Genomic DNA, 20,894 nt, shown 5'->3' on the forward strand with positions numbered 1-20,894 from the left:
TGAAAAAGATGACGTGGCTGTTACTACCAATTTTTACTACAACATCAGAAAATTGCAATTACTATAGACAAATAGACAGACTTTCATTTTATTTCATTACACAAGTTGGTCATCTCCCACTTCTAACAAATACAGCAGCATTACTTTTTTAGTAAAAATGGGGTTTGGTTGTTCTACCTTGGAGAAATTGTCGATGCGGAAAGGCGGCGGTAACTGGTCGGTGTCGCTGAACGCAACGCGATACGTGGCTCCTTGAAGGGTGATTTCTACTCTTAAAAAGTAACATTTTCCCAGGGTGTCCCTGAGGAAGATCACAGTACAAGACATGTCAACTTCTGATCTGCATTATCTGCAGTGTTAAACAGCTGCTTCTATCAAAACACAGCAGCTGCAGAGGATTTCCAGGTCACAGCTACCTCATGTTAATGTGGAACGAATTGTTCTTGTTGACCTCAAAGCCCCCAGACCAAATGCAGTTTGGGACTTCCATCAGCCTCACACACAACAGCTGATCATAATCATTCCGTGGCCAGTGGAACACAACACTGGAACCAGGGAGGGTGGAGATGTAGCCATCAGGATTGGATGCTCCCTAGGACCAGAAATTGGTAAATCATTGGTAAATAATCCCAGCACTGAAAAATCCAGAACAAATTCCAATCACTCCATGATTAGTATACTATAAACATTTTCTTAGACAATCAAAAAAAAGGTCATTAAAATTCAGTATCTTCTTTAGTTTGCTATTACACATTTCTAGATGAATATTCTTAGAGTGTTAGCTGAAATTTCTCATTGATATGCCTAGGCACTCTGACCTTGAGATGTTAATCTGAACACAAGCATTTATCTCTGCCTTGTCACTGTTTTAGCTTATGTCTTATCATCAAATCTCTTAGATGGGTGGATATCCATCACTTTGCTGCCATTGGCCTGTGTTGATTCATAGATGACATCTCAAAGCAACAGTTGTTTTGAACCATTCAATGCTTCATAAAATAAAGCAAGAAATTTCATAGTACTCCTGTGCTCTGGTAGTAACTACAGCTATTCAATATTTCCTCTAAAATACAAACACAGCCATTCTTTTGTCAGGTGGATGCTGCTATTGGAATAATGAGAAAAATCCTCATAACCAGCCAACAATACTTCCAAGAACAATGTCTGCTCTTCTTGGTGAGCAGCAGCTGTGACTAAGTGCAGTCCTGGGGTGACTTTATGATGCTCATATCCCCATTTGTCTGCTTAGCCCAGAAATAAGTTTTGCACCTTAAAGACTGGTTCTGAGAGCAAAGGGGGGGGAAGAAGAAGCACACAGTTTGTTTTCAGAAACTCCACTCACTCTTCCACATTCCTCCTCCTGGACTGTGCTGTCTGCAGATGGACAGACAGCGGGACAGAGCTCTCCTTTGCTTTTAGTTAGTTTTTAGCTCGCTGAGGCAGAGAAGTTCCCTGGACTGTGGTTTTTCTTTGGAGCTGTTTAAACCTGCTCTGGGCTGAACACCCAGAAGAGCACTGGCAGCTCTCACCTATAGCTCACCAGGCTATTTTTCTCCAGTGCCACAGGGACTGGTAAGAGACTGAGTGAGCTGCGCCACAGCCCATGGAGGGCCTTTCTGAGTTTGTCATCTCTTTTGGAGCAGCAAGAGGTTTTATTGGTTAGTATTGTTAATTTTTTGTGCTGGTGAATGCTTTGCCTATGAAATTATCTGTATTTTTCTAATTTTCCCCGAGGAAATATTTTCCCCAAACTGGTTGAGAGAGGAGCCACCTGAATCTGCTTTCTAGAGGAACCCCATTGGAGGCTCTCAGCCAAATTTGCCCCAAACCAGGACAGTACTGTACTAAAAAGTCACAAGCAGGAAGCTTCTTACCTGACCTCTGGCAAACTCCCGCTGAACAAAGGCCAGTTTGTAGCTTGATTTATTGTCCAAGAGGTACCGGGGAGCAAAGGTGACCATGCAGGTGTCGATGTAACGGCCTCTGCCTTTCTTAACATCAATACCTAGCCATAAAAACAAGGTGAAAATATAGCTGTTATTTATCAAAGAAAAAGACAGTCCCACTGTATATTTCAGAGAACATAAGTTCTTTGTTGGTTTCTGAGATGAAGCTTTGTGCCATACAACTGCCTTGCATTGGAACATTATTTTATTTTAAACAGTTAATGTAACCTTATGCCATCTGTTACCCTCTTATTTCTCAAGTACAACTTAGATACTGATGACAACTGAAGATGAAAAACCCCAAAAGAATTCCCAGTCACAAGTTTATCAATGCAAGTAATTATTTCACTTCTAAACATATGAAAAATTCCTTGACCATCACTGTGGAGTAACTTCCAGACTCTCATTGAATTCAAAACTAAAACCTGCTTGTACTTTCTGTACACCAGGAGCACAAGGAATCCAGAAGCTGCACTCCTGCACATCAGCCTACGCAGGCACCACCAAGCAAAACCCACAGAAGCAGCACATGGCTGAACAGTTACAGTACAAAGACACTCAAAATAATCAGAGTAATGTCATGGGATTTAGAATTAACATACAGAGGGAATAAAAACACAGAAGCAGACTGAACAGTTTGACAAGGTAGTTATTAACACTTAATGATGAAATGTAAACTTAAAAATAACTGAAAGCTAATTTTTAACCTAATAAAGTTCAAAACAAAGATATAAAAATATTTAGAAGATTATCTTTTGTTCAATGGTTTTCTCTGGACCCTCAAAGCCTTTCAGAAGATACATTTCCCTGATGCAATTGTGCTGTTTCTTGTGTCACTGCCATTCTATCTCACCAAGAGCTCCACAGGGTTTTCCAGTGTTCCCATCACCACCTACCAATGTTATAGATGAGGCCTGGCCTGTTTCCATGCTGGATCACCTTGAGGGCTCTGACACCACTGCCACCATCCAGGGAGAAACCCTGGCACCAGCCAGGCATGCCATCAGGATGGATTCCTTTCCCAACCCGCATTGTACAGCTGAGGATAAGAACAAAACACAAAGGTTTGGTCATTTAAATGAAGGATCAGGTAGCAAAACAATGCTGGTGATCAAACACGTGCACAGATGGAAAAAGAACATCTGTGTCTGGATGTAGGAGCCTTTGAAGCCATGATAAATCTCTTACTGAGTGCCTCATTCTGCATTTCTGCCATAAACCCTTTCAACACACTGGTAAGGAGTCAATGGCCATGTCTTGTAAAAAGCTTGGCAATTCCCAGCCTGATTAATCATGATAGCATTTCTGTGTCTTTTATCTTTGAAATAAATAAAAAAATTAAAATTTGGAATAAATTGAGACACAACAGTATTGCCAACCAGGGAGCTGTCAGTAGGAAATGTCTAAGGCTCCAGTATGCTCAACACAGTATTAAAAACCAATCATTTCACAGGTCATCTTCATACTTTCATCTTTGTGAATTTCCTCCTGATTGCCCTTCTTACTTACAAGTTTGGCTGTTCTTTATCAGCATAACAGAACAGCAGTGGGCTGAGGCTTCTAGCAAGCTCATGCTCCTCAAACTGACCAGCTGCATCTGTTTTTGCATTATCTTGTCTGAAGATAAGTGGCAATCCTTTAAGTGAACACAGAAGAAAAGAGTGTTAAACTACACATCACCTTTGTACAAATCAAAATGAGAACTGTAAAAATTTCAAATTAAGATATTTTTGTTGTAGTATTTTAGCCATTACTGTGCATGAATTCTCCTTCAGGTTCTTCTAAATCTTCCTAAAACAGCTGTTCACAGCTGCAGGTCATGAGAGTGGTCCATGCAGACCTGAAAGTGCCAGTGAAGTTCACACAGACTCACAGCAATTCAGATCTTGGCCTTCTCAAGGTATTTCAGTCTTTGAAAATCACAAATTTTAACAGTGATCTAATCTATACTGACATACTGAGAAGCACAACAGCTCATGTTTGAAAATCTGTAATACAGCAACTCAATGTCTAAGTTATCTGCTGTAACATGCATCAAACAGTAGCTGCTGGCACTAATAAAAATATAAATTCTTACAACCTTTATTCCTCTTAAGTAGCATTTAAAAGCTTTATCTGGCTACAAGGCAAATCAAAATACTGCAGGAAATCCTTACTTCCCACTTGATTACAAGAGAACTTGCCTGTTTTGTTGATTAACTGATATGGAGCTGAAATTAGTATTTGAAGCCATGATAAATCTCTTACTGATAAATAATGTAATGATAATTTAATGAAAAAGAATGATAGTGATTTAAATAATATATATAAATAATAAATCAATATATAAATTAATAGATAATATATAATATATAAATAATGATAATGATAGTCTAATGATAAATACATTATAAATCTCTATTTATATTTCTATTGAAAACATAAATTTGGACGAGCTTTATTCCTCTTAAGTAGCATTTAAAAACATTATTTGGCTAGAAAGCAAATCAAAATCCTGCAGGAAATCCTTATTTCCCATGTGATGATTACAAGAGAATCATCAAGACTGTTGATCAGCCAGTAAGGAGCTGAAATTAGTATTCAAAGCCATGATAAATCTCTGACTGATAAATAATGTAATGATAATTTAATGAAAAAGAATGATAGTGATTTAAAAAATATATATAAATAATAAATCAATATATAAATTAATAGATAGATAATATATAATATATAAATAATGATAGTAAAATGATAAATACATTATAAATCTCTATATTTCTATTGAAAACATAAATTCGAACGAGCTTTATTCCTCTTAAGTAGCATTTAAAAACATTATTTGGCTAGAAAGCAAATCAAAATCCTGCAGGAAATCCTTATTTCCCATGTGATGATCACAAGAGAACGTGCCTGTTTTGTTGATCAGCCAGTAAGGAGCTGAAATGAGGATTTTCAGGGAGCCCTCAGCTCGGCACACGATGCGGATGGTGAGGTTGAGCAGGCGCTTGTTGGCGTCGTACAGCCTCATCCTCACCATGTAGTTCTGGGTCCCTGGAGGGATCAGCAGCTCTTTGCAGATTGGGAAGTTCTCCAGCAATACCCCTATGAAACAAAACAAAGCAGAGCAAAATAAAACATCACTTACACAAACAGGAGTTTGGATAAGCATCTAAGCTGGCGTTTCACTTAACTTGATCTCCCGAAATATTACAAAGAGCTCACTGTCATCAACTTTTATATCTGCCCAACTTTTATATCTCTGATCTCATGAAGAAATTCCTCAATTTAAGTCACAAACAGCAAAACAAGTTCTGTAAGGGACCCTGCTTAGGGCTAATTATTGCTTTAGGCATTACTGGTCTAGCCTGTGTTGGGTAACTCCACATACACTCTCAACAATTATTTCTGTTAAAAAGAAAAAAGAAAACCACCCACAATATTAGGAGCTTATTTGATTTATCCCCCTCTTTACCACTGTTCTCTCCAGTTTCCACTCTCAGCAAAACAAGAACTAAACAAGGAACATTCTAAGTGACAGCTTAGAGGAGCACAAACCAGGAGTGACAAACCAGGAGTGACAAACCAGGAGGAACAATGAAAACACTGGGTTGCATTTTTTCCAATGCCTTCACTTCATTAAAAATAAGAAGCTCTGCAACCCAATGAAATAATCATTTAAAGGCTTGCTATTTTTCTATTCTGTGCCATATTTCCTTGCAGAACAAGTCTCCTGGTGGTACAGAGAGGAGCAGCAGTGGCCCTTAAGCAGGAGCCTTACCCAGCTCGATGTTCTGGGCTGTGCAATGCAACCTAATGAAATAATCATGTAAATGCTTTCTATGTTTCTATTTTTCCATTCTGTGCCATATTTCCTTGCAGAACAGTTTCTATTTTTCCATTCTGTGCCATATTTCCTTGCAGAACAAGTCTCCTGGTGGTACAGAGAGGAGCAGCAAATGGTCCCTGAGCAGGAGCCTTACCCAGCTCCATGTTCTGGGCTGTGCAATGCAACCCAATGAAATCATCATTTAAATGCTTTCTATTTTTCCATTCTGTGCCATATTTCCTTGCAGAACAAGTCTCCTGGTGGTACAGAGAGGAGCAGCAGTGGTCCCTGAGCAGGAGCCTTACCCAGCTCGATGTTCTGGGCTGTGTCAGCTGTGTGCAAGGCAGCCTCTTTGCCAGGCTTCAGTGTCCCACTGATGGGCAAACCCTTCACGTAGAACTCCAGCTCACAAGGCAGCAGGTTGCAGATCACCACCGTTGGCAGGAGGTAAATGGTGTGCCCAGGCTGCCTGAAAATCTGCTTAGCACTGTCAGAGAATATGCTGGAAGGCATGTAGTCTGGGTAATTTTCTTTCTTTATGGCCACACAAAACCTGGGAATTGCAGACACAGGGAGAAGTCAATGAATTTGACAGAACAATTAAATCCTGTCTTTCTGTATTGCACTAAGTCCTCAAAGATGCTCTAACTTCAGGCTGAATAAGAGAAACAGCATTTAGAGCTGTTCTCCACATAATCACTTTGTAGATTATTATAAGGTATTTTGTATTTATGTCAGACATTAAGACAACATGAGTTTTCTGATTTTAATCAAAGACTAAAGTTAGTTCACCAAAAACTGGCCTGTTCAGAGACCTAACAGAAAATGGCTATTGGAGATTACCACCTTTAAAACCAACTTTCATAAACTTGCAAAAGCATGTTCTTAACTGCTACTAAAAAGAGATTTTTAACCATTAAACTAAAATACAATCATATTTTTAAACATAAATGCTGAATGTCTCCTTCTTCCCAGTAGATATATCCTTGCTCTAACCACTTGACATTTCAGTTTTTCATTCGTTAAGGTGAAAAATTGAGTTGGTTCATTTTAAATAATTTGTTTATTTTGCTCCCTGTGATACATTAAAAAACAACCTAGTAGGAAATGAACTATGAAACAGACACACAGCAATAACTACATAGTGGGCAAAGGTCATTTCCTGACACAATTTCCATAATCTCTACCCTAGTATTTCCTAAATTCAGAGCAGCCCTAAATCAATGGTATCAGAAAACTACAAAATTCCATTAAGTCCTCACTATGCAGAGACATTATTGGCCTCAGAACTGAGCAGAGGACATTGAGGACAAAGAATGAATATTTGTGAACACTTTTGGAAAACCACTCAGTATCCTAAGTGAGACTGAGCAGCCAGTTTAATGCAATTCTATTTTCTGAATTTTCTTTTTTTTTAAACAATAAATATTAATAGTGCACTTTGTATTGTCAGAGGTTTAACAGGCACTGCCAGAGGTGCTTCAAGGAGCCCTGCACAAACAGAGCAGCTACACTTCACTGCTTCCTCACTATTCCACAGACCCAATAAAACATCCCACTGAACTGCAGCAGCTTTCATCTCTAAGCATTTTATTTCCTGTTATTTACCCTTCACAGGATTTATCAGAGCTTACAGAAGAAGAACTAAGCTTTAATCACCTGAAAAATCGGCTGTTTTCAGACTCCATGGAATGACACTCCCTCTTGCTGCTGCACACCTCTGCTGCCTTCTGCACATTGGTCCAGTGAATAGGAGCCTTGGAGAAGAAGAATCCCATTCCTTTGGGCCTGGCCTGCAAACGCCAGGATGTGAGATGTAAAGGAATAGCAAAGGAATCTCCTGGCATCACTGCTGGAAGGACCACAGGCTCTGCAACCAAAGAAGAAAACACACATTAAAAGAGGCTCCTCTACTGAAAACTATAAAATTTTGAAGTACTAAGTCTCAAATTTTTAAGGCAATACGTTTAATTTTAATGTAAATCACTTCCTGCTTTGTGCATGTTTTAAAAACCAACCTGTTATTTTCAGCTCTATTGACAATCTGGCAGCAGACTAATTTCAGTGTGTAAATCTGAAACAGCCTAAAAACTTGCTGGTACTCAAATTCTTCAGTGAAAATCCTTGTTTAAAAAACCTCATTAATAATGATACATTGATAATGTACCAAAAGTTACATTACATTTCTACGCTAAACCTTTGCATGGTAACACCAAAACCCTCTAGATTGCTGCTAAAGAGACAACTTTGCTACACACAGAAATAAGATTAAGTCTTTACAGAGTCTCGGCTTTCCCTGAACAACAACTGAAAATTCTGCTGGACTCTCTAGTCTCTTGTTGATTGTCTTCTTCTTAACATGACCCATATTCTGTCCAGGGAGGTCTATTCTGGTGTGAAGCATTACAGACAGTGGTGAATCTTCTTGGGGAGAAAGCTGGACTCCCCCCAGCACATAAGGAATGCTACAGCAATATGAGCCACAGTGTGGTTATTAATTGTTGCAGTGTTGTGAGGGTCCCAGGACGAGGTGAGAGATGAGATTTGACTACAAGTTCTTAGAAGGCTGATTATTATATTATATCATATTATATCATATCATACCATATAATATTATAGTATATCAATATTATATCATTATGTTGCATTGTATTGTTGCATTGTATTGTTGCATTGTATTGTTGCATTGTATTATATGAAAGTGATATACTAAAACTACACTAAAGAAAGAGAAAGGAGACATCAGAAGGCTAGCAAAGAATGAAAAATAAAAACTCATGACAGACTCAGAGTCTGACACAGCTGGCTGTGATTGGCCATTAATTAAAAACAATTCACATGCTGGGTAAACAATTCTCCAAATCACATTCCAAAGTAGTAAAACATGGAGAAGCTGAAGCTTCCCAGCTTCCCAGGAGAAGACCTCCTGGCAAAGGGATTTTTCAGAAAGCATCCCAGGAGTGTCCAGCACGTACTGTCAGGGGCAGAGGGACTGTCCAGTCTCAGCTCCATTGGAATTTCCAGCTTGTTCCTCAGCATCAAGGCTGAGCGCACCGTTATCACCTTCCGGGCGCTGCCCTCCATGCTCACTTCAAACACCACACGAACTGGAGGCAATGAAGAAAACTGGAAGATATTTAAAAGCATTAAAAAGCTCAGGTAATGAATATATCTAGAAGAGGGACACCTCCATTATGAAGCACTAACTGCTGGAGAAAAGCTTACAACTGAGTCCAACCATGTGTGGCTATCAGGTGTATCAATAATGGTGGTTTATAACCCTGGACCTCCTCCTCACAGCACAGGAAAATTATGAAAAAGCAATTCTACCTACCACTAACTCCATTATCCTTCTCAAAATAATTCAAGTTGAAATAAGAGCAATATAGATCATAAGACAAGAACTTTATACATCTTCTCACTATTACATTATTTAATAAATCCACAGAGTTTGAAGTCTAAGCCTCAAATAATTACCAGTCACTCATCATTCCTATCTGTGAAAACTGAAAAATAAGTTGGAGCTTTCTTAACATATTCATACTTTGTTCACTCATATCTGCCCTTCTGCTGTGGTGTTTTACCTTCTACATTACACAAAGTCATTGCCACTTTGATCCTGAAAACAACATTTACTATGTGTTGATGTGCTAGAATTCATATACTGGAATTAAAGACCCATTCTTCAAACATTTATACTGATGAGGAGTGGTAAATCATAAATATTTGTTCTCATTTTGGTTGCTTAAATTTTGTTTCCTTTCTATTGAACAGGTTCTAGAAGGATGGGAAAGTCAGTTCACTGGTAGAGGTTCCCTACTCTTACTTAAGTAGCTCTCAAAAAAATGAAAATATATACTCACGTAGACTTGTGGATGTATTATATTTGTTCTACTTATTGGGCTTCCAAGCTGAGAGGAAAGTAAACAAGAAGGTTAAAGTAGTTCAACTTTCAATATACTGCACTCAGCTTTAACACAGAACTTTACTACAGAAGAATAAACTTCCATCACTTTGTGTTTCTTATCTTCAGTACAACTTGGAATCATGTCAGAACTAGATTAGCAAAGCCTGTTTGTAATACTGCTTTGCAAAAAAAATGAAGCTTAAGGAGGGTTTGTTGTAAAGAAGTCTACAGGAGATGTTGCTGAACAGGAGTTCTCATTAACTTATTATAATCTCATAATTTGCATCCTTTTCCTTCAATATTCGAATTACAGAGAGATGATCCTTTTTATGCTTCAATATAAAAACATCAGAAAATTCAAGTAAGAGACCACTGGCTCTTGTCAGCAGTATTAAATCAAATTTAATTCCGATTTATATCAAAAAGATCTCAACCTCCTATTTGCCCAGTGCTCAACAACTTCCAGTAGCTAGTCTCAAAAAATAGTCTTGAAATCCACAAAACCATTTTTATCACTGAGCCTCCCCCAAATGCCAGCCTGCTCATTATTACAACAGCATTTTCCCTTCATGACAAGTATATTTTGTCTACAGAGCCACATACTTAAAAACCAATCTCTAGGCTTACAGGAAATTGCCAGTGTTGTTTATTCTAAGCAAATTAAATACATAAAAAGCATTCCTGCAACAAAAGAAATGAAAGTAGCTGCTGAAATGCTGGGCTGATTTACAGCTCAGTCTCCAGGAGTGCACGGCCTGTCACTAATGCATTCATCCTGTCCTTGGAAGCTCTGCCTGCCAAGCTCAGATTCACTGCTGGCTGCTCTGGCAGGGTTTGGGTACACACTCAGGAGATCCCAGCTTCTCCAAGCTCTCCCAGTCCAGGCTAACTGGAAAGAGGACAATCTCAGCCAGCAGATGCTTTTAAATCAAAATCTTGCAGACATTATTACTCCTAATTTAGATATTCTTTTAAAACACTCAAAATCAGAACTTACAGTAGAAGAGGAGGAATTCTTATCTGGTGCAGCATATCGGAAAAATGTTCCAACTTTGTCCACAGACACTGGGCTCACTTCTTCCCAGCCATTTACTCTCACTTGCAGCTGATGAATCCTGAGGTCATGTGTGTGCCTGCCAGGTTAGATCAAGTTAAATTACTATTAAGCATTATTGTACAGACTAAATACCAAACAGTTAAAACCACAAACATCCTCTGGATTCTATTTAAAAATCTTGCTGAAACATTAAAAAATCCCAAGAGTTTTCCCATTTCATAGATGGATGGACCTGATTTTATGCTTAATTACTCCACCTTTTCTAAGGAACATACAGACACATTAAAAAATAGAAGCATGTTAAACATTTGTTAACAAGCTCTAGTTCTTACCTCTGCTAACAACCAACACTGCCCCAGTAGTCCTTTAAAATAAAGGACATTGATTTGTAACTGAGGCCCCCAAGTCCTTCTAAAACTTATAATGATCCAAATCACATATAAGAATAGCTGCCACAATAACAGTATTTGCTGCTTTACCAGAGAAGTTATAATTTCACTACACACAAGAGTATTAAAAATAGAAACAAAACATTAAGAGTAAAATTTTACAGAAATCTACTTTTAATGTGACACCTGCCAGCACCCTCACAACTGTGAACCTGTGTGTTCCATATAGGAGAGTGTCAGAACATCTCATGGCCTGGTCCCTTCACCTGTGTCTGAGTTTCCCTCTGGTTTCAAACTCAAACGGAACCTCTTCCCCAGTGATAACCTCTTGCCATTCACTGACATTATGGGCATCACCCAGCAACGTCCCGTTTTCCTCAGGAACAACACCTGGACTCCCACTATGGGACAGCGCAGCCCTGGGAAGAGAATCACAGCATTTCACAAAATGACCTCTTGTGGCATTCACATGCTTTGAAAAAATCCCTTTGCCCAGGATTGTTCTCCTGGGAAGCCGAGAAGGCTCAGAGAAAAGGAAAACAATTCTTATCTCATTTGCTTCTCCTGTGTTGTGCTCCCATGTGGAATGTGTTTGGAGATTGTTTACCCACTGGTGATTGTTTCATTGCATTCTGCTGGGAGTTGTTTGCACTCTTTGGCCAATCAGTGCCAAGCTGTGTTGGGACTCTGGAGAGAGTCACCAGTTTTATCATTATCTTTTTAGCATTCAGTAAGTATCCATTCTGTATTCTTTAATATAATATAGTATCATAAAATAATAAATTAACCTTCTGAGAACAAAGAGTCAGATTCATCATTCCTGCCTTTGTCAGGGCATTCCCCACAAATACAATAAATACTTCAAGCTGCAAGTGCTTTTTAAGTCTGCCTCAGTCCTCATTCACACCATGAACACAAGTGAACACATTCACACCATGAATGTACTTGACTGGTTTCCACATTCTGCTAGGTCTCTTGAAAAAAAAAAACCTTTTTTGTTTAATAATAAAACTATCTCTGTGTCAAAGGAGAAGCTCTTAACTGAGTAAAACTGGGAGTTGCCTACATGTGTCTGCAAAACAAAAGCACTGAAAACAACAGAGACTGGCTGCCATGGAAGAGGAGGCAGACAAATCTGTTTGAAGTGATCCCCAAAGAGCTCCTTACCGGGTTGGGGTTGTGGTGAGGGTGGCAAACCAGAGAGTGCACCCGGTGTGATTCCTCAGAGCAAAGGGGACAAAGGGCTGCCGGCGCTTTGGGGTCTTCATTTCAGCTACAAAACAACAACAGACTCGTCTGAATGCCCATCAGAAACATGCATCAGATCTTTCTGTGGGATGAGATACAGTGCCTGGAAAACCACAACCTTCACTAACTAAAAACAAAGAAACAAACGTCAGATTGTCTGCAAAGCTTTTACAATTAGTAACTGCTACAGAAATGGTACAAAACTAACAGGCATTGTTCCCCTACATCAATCCCCCTTGGAACTGAGCTTAATCTACACATTCTTCTGTTTCTTTATATCAAGTCTTCTAAAATACTATGCCTTCAGTTACATGTAGAAAATCTAACTAAAAACTAATCTAACTAAAACCCCAAGCATAATCAGAAACCTTTCATGTACATCCAAATGCTCATGAAATACTAAATACACATTCACTTATAATTAGGATTTATGCTGTATTTAATGTGACAAATACAGGGTTAGCCAGCATCCCCTTTAAAGGGACTTTTACTCTCAAAGCCCAAACAAAAACATTTTCCTATACAGGATAAAGCCTACTGAAATATGGAAAATAATTTGAGAGCAAACAAAGGCAGTCTGGTTTTGTTAAACTGCTGGGACAGCAAAACACCAGAGGAAGATACTTCTCCCATGTTCAACTTCTTCTAAGCACAAATTTCTAACAGGCACACAAGTGCTACTCTCATTTTCCACACTGCAGTGCATGAAATCTGTGAAAATACTTACTGAGTTTGGACACAGAACAACCCCTGTCAAAGTCCAGTAATTTACTTAAAAAGGAAGATAAATGGCTGCTACCTCAATATACAACATGTTTAGCATGAGGGAAGTGGAAAGAAGGCACACACAATAAATCAGCTGCTTAAACAACAGGCAAGACAGAAATCTCTTCCCCAGGCCTGATTTGAAGTCACTCCAAAAGGTTTCCCGAGGCAGGCAGGGGAGATGTGAGGAGGGCAGGAAAGGTTTTGAAGGAGTTACAGATCATGACAGACGAGTTTCTGTCTGATCAACAAATCCCTATGAACCCTCCCCTTGTCCACTGAGACTTAAATCTGATCTTGAGCTTACAGAGAAAGTTATTTCCAATTAAACGGCAAGAAGATGAAATCCTTGAAAATCAAAACTCTGATTTTTGCCAAAAGCAAATACATGTTTTCAGTGTTGAGTTTCAGTTTATATAATGTTTTGGCTATCCCAGGTTCTACAAAATCAGACCAGAAGCCAAATGAACTTTTACTCTGGTGTTTAATCTATTGCCAGCTTATCTTTGGAGACTTCAAAAAAAGGATTTTTGGGACTATGGCCTGATTTTCAAAAGAAATGTAAAAGCTGCATTTTGAGACTACTGCCTAAAAAAAGAAGACTATCATTACCAGGAGGATTTTTTAATAATTAGTTCAGTAATTTAGCTGCAGCCCCTACTAAAAGCCAAACAATGAATATCAGATGTTTTGCTGCTTGTTTGATTTTTGGGGGAAAAAAAATCCCAGAAAATATTTCATAAAAGTCAATCCAAAATTTTCCATTTTGTTTTTTTTTCTTTAAACTCAGAGAAAATATTTCTAATGGTACCTGAACAGGAAACAGATGGAGATTTCTAGAAAATTTTCTGTCCTCCCATCCATGAACTTTTCTACAGGGCTATATATTTGTGAAGTATGCTCTTTGTCTTCTATAATGTCAAAAAATGAAAAATCTTACTTTATCCTGCATGGTTTTGCCCCAAACCTGTCCTGTCAAATAGAACCCAAACAAATTAACAAATGATTTCTTAGGAATGCTTTACTTCCTAAGGCTTACTGAAAGCAGCCTGTGCTTCTGAAGCATCTGAAAGTTACAGTTTGAAGTACCTAAATATGGTAAATGAAGCATAAATATGTATATTGAACATAATGGTGGATATTTTTAGAATATAATTTAAATATTGTGATATTCTTACACAATTTTTAATCCCACTGTACTGTCCCTCTAGAAGAGGGACACTGAATAGGGAACAATTCACATAACCTTCCTCTACAAAGACAGTTTTCCTTCTTTGGGTTTATTTCTCCATTCTTTCCTGAAGAACCCAGAGAATGACAGGATGAAATACTTCATTTAGCAGACTAAAACAAAAATAGCTGCTTTATTATTTGTCTTGAGGGTTTTTTTGGTTTTGATTATTTTTAAATATAGAGGCCAATGGAGCAGCAAGTCCCACATCCAGCACAGTATTTATTGTGCAAGAGCCTTCCAAAGAAGAAAACCACCTTTTGTTTTGGTTGTCTGTGTGCTGTACAGTACCTCTAGCATAGATCTGATGCTCTAGGTTAGTCAAACTGGCTGTACTCCTAGTTCTAAGGTAGACAAGAGGAAGGCCTGGCAGACAGGAAAGACAAAGTCAGCAGGTAAGAAAATCCACACAAAACCAGGTAAATCTTCCCCTGCATGCATAAAGGGAAGATACACATCATGCAATTATGAGTCTCTACTTGGTTGCTTACATTAAGCTGGCATTTGAATTGATAAAGTTCCTTCCAGAAGGAACTCTGGGAGAAAATAAGCTGGAAAGAGCCATTACTTGGGGGATTATTTCACAAAGAATACAGTATTTTTCTCCAGAAACTCATTTATTTAGCTCTTTGGGGTACAGAAAGAAAAAGATTCTGTCTGAACTGCACACAGCCAGAAATCAACACTCTGACTTAATTCTTCTCATTAACTGAGAGTGGCAGACAGAAAGGAAGCAGAACTAGCAGTGCAAAGCTCTTACTCAAAGCCAAGCACTCAGAAAGCTTTTGGTTTTAAAATAACTGAATATAACTGAACAGAAAACAGCTTCTTTGTCTTTTTTTTTTTTTTTGCCAAACACATCTAACAAATCACTGTATTCTGTGAAGTCAAAATACTTATGTTTGTAATACATTAGACAGATGACCCTGTGTGTCAGGTCTGTTTCAAATAAAGTGTGATTCATGACCAACATACTCTGCCCAAAACATGGGGGATCCACTGAAGAACCCATCCAGTCTTCTGAGCTGATTACATTCACTTCTTTGTCCTGTTTACAGTAATCTTCCATCCAGGACTGCTTGGTGCATTTGTATTGCTCTAGAGGAATGTAAGCACAGACAGGCAAAATCTTCAAGGTGGCAGTAAACAAAGTCATTGAAAAGTGTGTGAAATTCATCACACTCAAGTGACTCCACTTTAACAGCACAAGTTTCATTTTGCTGCTTTTTCTCTGAGTCACATAAGTTAAAGACAAACAACAGCTCATAAAATCACAGCAGTGTCTTAAAAAAAATATCCCTAAGATTTTATTTAAAAAAAAAACTGTCAGTGGAATTTTAATGTTCTTAAGATACTCCTATGTCAGTCTAAGAGCCCTCCCTGCTGAGGCAATTAAACCTTAAATATTTTTATGTTAGAAGTACTTCCTAGGGGTTTTGGGGTTTGCTTCATTTGAAGAGGCACATACACATTCCTGCATAAATATCAAGGCACCAATTGAGTCCTCTGGCACTGTATTAATCACAAACCAGCCTCAACACTTATTATCACTGCTTTTAAAAAGCACCATCTTAGGAATCATTGATTTGCTTCTCCTCCTGCCACCTTGGCTCCCCCTCTTTCTGCCAAACCCCCAGGTTCTCCTTGGAAGGGAAAGACCAACAAAAGCTTTTCTGTTACATCTACAAGCTCAGCTGCTGGCAGTTTTTTTACTGTGCCCACCAAATAATTCTGAATGAGCAACAATATTCCTGGGAAAGGCACACAACTGGAGCTCCAAATACAGAAGCTCACATGAAATTGGAGTTACTGATGGACAAAATATTTTGATTTCCAAAGGTGGGTCATTGACAGCTCAGGTGCTCAGAGACTGAAGAACTGAAATGAGTAGCTCCCCACTACACCTGTCAGTGCACTGAAAAATGATGAGCTTATCAAAATATTTTTAAGTCCTATGAAGAACAGAAAGATTTAGATGAAAGCCTGTTTCTGATTAAAAATAAATTTCAAATACCATACAAACTTGATAGAATTCATATGACCAGAGAAAAGAATTCCTACTAACCTCTAACATATGCAGCTCCTGTCTTTACATTTTCACAACATCTGACAGACCATAGGCTGCCTAAACTCACACCTGGTACAGCATCCTGCAAAGCATGGAGGGACCTGGGCCAACCCCACTTCCTCCACGGGATGCCAGCAGCACTTTAATTAGAGATGTCTGTCATTTTCAGCAGTGAAAAGCAGAATATGCCCTCAGGGAATATTCCCACATACCTATGAGCACAGAGGTGATGTTGATATCCAGGCGTGGCTTGGCCTTCACCTCCAGCTTCAGGCGCGAAGGCTGGAGGCGGCTGGAAGCCTCTTGTTGCCAAGACACTGAACACGGCCACGGCTCAATGAACGGCTCCCACCCTGAGAGAAACACAAAGCAGCATCTTTGGAGCCCACTCTGGAATGCTCTTTGTGTATTTAGTAAAGAAACTTTCATCATTAGGTCCTTCGCTTTTAATCTGTCCCCTACTTTTAATCTTCAAGGTGAAGTTGCAAGCCTAAGGATTTAATTTAATAGCTAACACAAATTTGGTCCAGCTCCTCCATTCAGTCCATGTATTCTGTATGTAGGGTCTCACAGAAATGTCTTTGTTCCAATTAAAGCCCTAGAAGGGGTCAATTACTGCTCTATATTTAAGCTAGCAGGAACTAAGCTCCTAAATAGCTTTGAAAATGATTTTGACACAATTATACATTAAATTGGTGATTATTCAGTATCTCAAAAGATAGAAGTCTAGAAACTATTTAAAAAAACATCCCATGGCACCCTGATTTTTTAAGATTTTCTAAGCCTTCTGATGTTTACGTTCTTATAACAAACTTTCTCACACTCTTTATGTAAATAACTTATTGTTTTGCATTCTTTTATAGAGGAGGAGAAATTTGATGGACTTTGTTGGTTTGTCCAGTGTCATTGGAGAGGTGGCACTGTCATCCACCAATCCACTGTCACTTTTGGAAAATTATAAATGTTGGAGTCAGAAAATAAACTTCCTTTTTCTTCACCTTGAGAGCAGCAGTGTGTGTGCTTGTGTTGTTCTGTGTCCTATAGTGACAACCCTACATATTTTTAAAAACAAAGTATTTTTTAAAACAACAAAAAAACCCCTTGTTATTGACAGATAATTCCTGAGTGCTTCTCACCAGTGATGTAACAGAAAATTTAGTTTCTAAGTTAAAAAACCCACACAACTAGATGACTTTTGTGAGTATCTGGCCTGTATTGAGGCCTAACTTGCTTTTTTGTATCTAGAACATAAACTGTGATGGTCTTCTTATGTTAATCCTTTGTCTTCAGCCTGCACATGATTCTCCTTCCTGAAATATGTAATAAACTGAATCCATCAAACAATTAAAGAGAAGAGAATGCAGAGAGAGCTTGTCATAAAACTCATTTTGTTGGATAACCACTTTATGCAATTTCATTTGAAAACCTGAGTGCCACTTTCATATCAGGCAAATCTCCAGTTTCCACATCCCTCCAATGATCTTAAATCAGGATATCTTGTCTAGGATCACACTGTCTCACACACACACAGTCCCAAAATCAACCTTTCCCTATTCCCTTAGAGGCATTTCATGGTGGGTAAACTTCAGGCTCCTGTGGTAGGAAAGGCTTTTTCCTAAATTAAAATAAGAGAACAACCCCCAGGTATTTCACCTGAAAGCTCACGGTTGTAATAATCTCCAGAGAGGGTAAAATGAGCGTAGCCTTCAGGGCTGGTCCTCAAATGCTGGAGAAAATTCAAACCTGAGAGGAAAAAAAAAAAAGAAGCGAAATTTAAACTAAAGCAAAACAAACAAACTTCCTGATTTTGTGAAGTGTCAAGTAAGCAATGGAAGGTTTTGTTTTGTCTTTTAAACTGAAATGGGACAAAAAGCTCTTCATGATACTCTTCCAATAACATCTGCAAACAGCCACACCTTACAATAACAGAGCCTCCCTAGGATTCTGCTCAGGAGAGATTTCATTTCTTATGTGATGTAAAAAGGGGAAACCAGAATCTTAACCCTACAAAGACTGTCATCTTCTTAAAACCAAAACTTAAACCAAACAGAAATAATGAAAAAGGAACCCCCAATACCCCACACAACCACCACCAAGACACTGTCAGCTGAAATTTGACAGGTGCTGACAAACAAGAGCACGATGCTGAACACACCCAGAACTGACAGTCAGCTTATGCCAAGGAGAACCAGAGACTCACATGAAAAGGTTAATTCAGCCAGGGGAACATCACAGTCCATGCAGTCATCTATAAAGCAGATGCAAACACTTTCTGCCTTTATTTCCACTCCAGAGATGAACTGGAAAGGCAAAATCCCCTGGCTATCTCGACCAGAAGTCTGGGAAACTGATTTCAGAGGTTCAGCATTCTTAAACAACCAACTTGCTGCTTTTTTCAAGTCACCTTAGATAGAAGCAAACAGCCAATCAATCATCACCTACTTTCTCAAAGACATATGCTTAGTAAAAATCATATAGAAGAAAACTAACTCCCTTTCTCTTAAGAAAATATTCCCAGCAGTACTTCAATATGCTTATTTTGTAATATAACTATGAGAAGAATATAAAGACATCAGTATATCCTAAGAGTAAGAAATGTATTTTGAAGTTCACAAATGTAATAAAATTCTGTAACATTATGCATGCCTATATTTAAGGTGGGAAGCATGACAGTGCTAAAATAGTCACTTGTGGTAAAGCTTTGTTTTCTTTTCAGGTACTGCATGTAGAATTAGAGAAATAAGATTTTTAAAGGCAGAGATGAAAACACAAGAGGAAGAGATGTGGAATAGCAAGAAATTGGTGCACCATAAAAATTACCAGCCTGAACACAACTAAAACTCCCAAACAAAAATACACTCAAGCACCCACACGTGACATCCCAAAGGGCAGAAAAATCCTTGGGGGGTGGATTTTACACAGCAGCAGAACAGGAAGAAGAAAGTTTCAAACTACAGGCCAGGTCAGAGCCAAAGATGTTCTAAAGAAGGAAACAGTGCCTGTGCATAACCACCTGACAGTGGAAAGGCTTTACTTAATTGCAATTAAGGTCATAGGAACAAAGTGCAAAGCCCTGCTAAGAATATCTGAGGTTACCTTGGCAGGTGAGCAGAGCTTTACGACAATCGTCCATGCTGAACCCCAGCTCCTGGAGCCGAGCCAGCTGGGCTTCTGCAATGAACAGAGAACCAGGCATGAATCCCTGGCAGTTAGCTGCTTATTTCACTTCTAAAATCAAGATATAGCTGTATGAAAAATAGGGGTTTGTTTAGTTAAGATTTAACTATTTAACTATAATTATTTAACTATAGCAAGAGCACATGATTCAGCCCTGCTTTTATATTTTTTCCAGCATCATCAGGACAATGCCATTATTAGGTAGTTCCAACCAAGAAAGGCTCTTACCCCATGAGGATACCAACATCTTTTGTGTTAAGCATACAGATTAGCCTCACCTTGCAGAAAACTCCCTTAAAAATCAGGAATGGCTTGACCCCAACAGTGAAACACATACCAAGAACAGGATCCAGCACCCGTTTGGAGCCATCTCTGGTTTCCTGAGCCAAGGGGCTCTCATGCCCCAGTGCTGACGTGCAGGGATCAGCAGCACTCCCAGCCCCTGAGGCAGCTGGGTCAGGCAGGGCTGCACTTGTCTGCTGGGGAATTGACTTTGCAATTGCCAAGAAGAGTTGAACATCATTGTAGGACAGTCTGATATCCAGTGCTTGCAACTGAATCTAAATGAAACATTAGAATATAAGAGTCCCTTGACTTTTTCTACACATTTTTCTTAAATAATTCAGCTATTAATAAAGCTTTTCCCAAAGGAAGACAAAATTTAGTGTTACAATCTGATCACCATGCTGTTTTAAAGATCCAATAATAAATTTATCAAACTAGTTCTTTTCTACCAACAACCAAAAGCATTACATCTCAGGGAAAACAAGTTTTACTTTGATACAATGGTAAAAAAGTCTTTAAATATAATTCCCCTCTAAAATGTCCTAACAATTAGAAAATACAGAAAAATATAATTCCCTTTCAGCTATTAGTAACTATCTAATACCATCAGCCTACATAATCAGCCCATTTCTTTCCCTCACTATTAATCTCTGTAACATATCCCATAAATCACTTTTTCATTACCACTAAGAGCATTTTCTACATGCTTTTTTCTTTTCCTTCTCCATCTCAGGAAAAAGTTACCTTACTCTCTTATGCATTTGAAAGTCTTCTGTTGAATCCTTGGGCATAAAAATATCTCTGCTAGTATTCTCTACTGCAGTTTTATTCAGGTTTTAATATTACCTCTAGAATAGGAGGAAAATCTTCACTATTGAAAGCATCCAGCAGTCCTGAACCAATTGGATAGGAAGAATTCCCAATAAGTTCCATATGAATCTGTACTGGATCAATAATTGACAGTGCAGTCTCTTGCTCATTTCCTAACCGGCATGAAAACACCTAAAAATTCC

At 38.6% G+C, this 20,894-nt stretch overlaps 1 protein-coding gene across 5 annotated transcripts in view; it reads right to left on the reverse strand.

Moving 5' to 3' along the window:
* Positions 1-20,894, reverse strand: part of VPS13D (vacuolar protein sorting 13 homolog D) — a 101,664-nt gene that overhangs the window by 47,854 nt on the left and 32,916 nt on the right. For 3 of the 5 annotated variants that reach the window (XM_036396092.2, XM_036396091.2, XM_036396095.2), the window contains 21 exons: positions 20,728-20,883; positions 19,934-20,156; positions 19,516-19,590; positions 18,620-18,823; positions 18,073-18,162; positions 16,632-16,772; positions 15,327-15,449; positions 14,643-14,717; positions 12,275-12,380; positions 11,374-11,526; positions 10,659-10,794; positions 9,618-9,665; positions 8,730-8,880; positions 7,414-7,624; positions 6,060-6,307; positions 4,839-5,030; positions 3,456-3,582; positions 2,843-2,985; positions 1,875-2,005; positions 417-592; positions 178-301 (listed from right to left, as the gene is read on the reverse strand). In XM_036396092.2, the coding sequence (XP_036251985.1) occupies positions 178-301; positions 417-592; positions 1,875-2,005; positions 2,843-2,985; positions 3,456-3,582; positions 4,839-5,030; positions 6,060-6,307; positions 7,414-7,624; positions 8,730-8,880; positions 9,618-9,665; positions 10,659-10,794; positions 11,374-11,526; positions 12,275-12,380; positions 14,643-14,717; positions 15,327-15,449; positions 16,632-16,772; positions 18,073-18,162; positions 18,620-18,823; positions 19,516-19,590; positions 19,934-20,156; positions 20,728-20,883 (3,033 nt within the window). The remainder of the gene's footprint in view (positions 1-177; positions 302-416; positions 593-1,874; positions 2,006-2,842; positions 2,986-3,455; positions 3,583-4,838; positions 5,031-6,059; positions 6,308-7,413; positions 7,625-8,729; positions 8,881-9,617; positions 9,666-10,658; positions 10,795-11,373; positions 11,527-12,274; positions 12,381-14,642; positions 14,718-15,326; positions 15,450-16,631; positions 16,773-18,072; positions 18,163-18,619; positions 18,824-19,515; positions 19,591-19,933; positions 20,157-20,727; positions 20,884-20,894) is intronic. The other 2 variants (XM_036396094.2, XM_036396093.2) reach the window with 1 other exon arrangement.

The sequence above is a fragment of the Molothrus ater genome, chromosome 23 (assembly GCF_012460135.2).
Source record: "Molothrus ater isolate BHLD 08-10-18 breed brown headed cowbird chromosome 23, BPBGC_Mater_1.1, whole genome shotgun sequence".
In the NCBI taxonomy this organism is placed as follows: Eukaryota; Metazoa; Chordata; class Aves; order Passeriformes; family Icteridae; genus Molothrus; species Molothrus ater.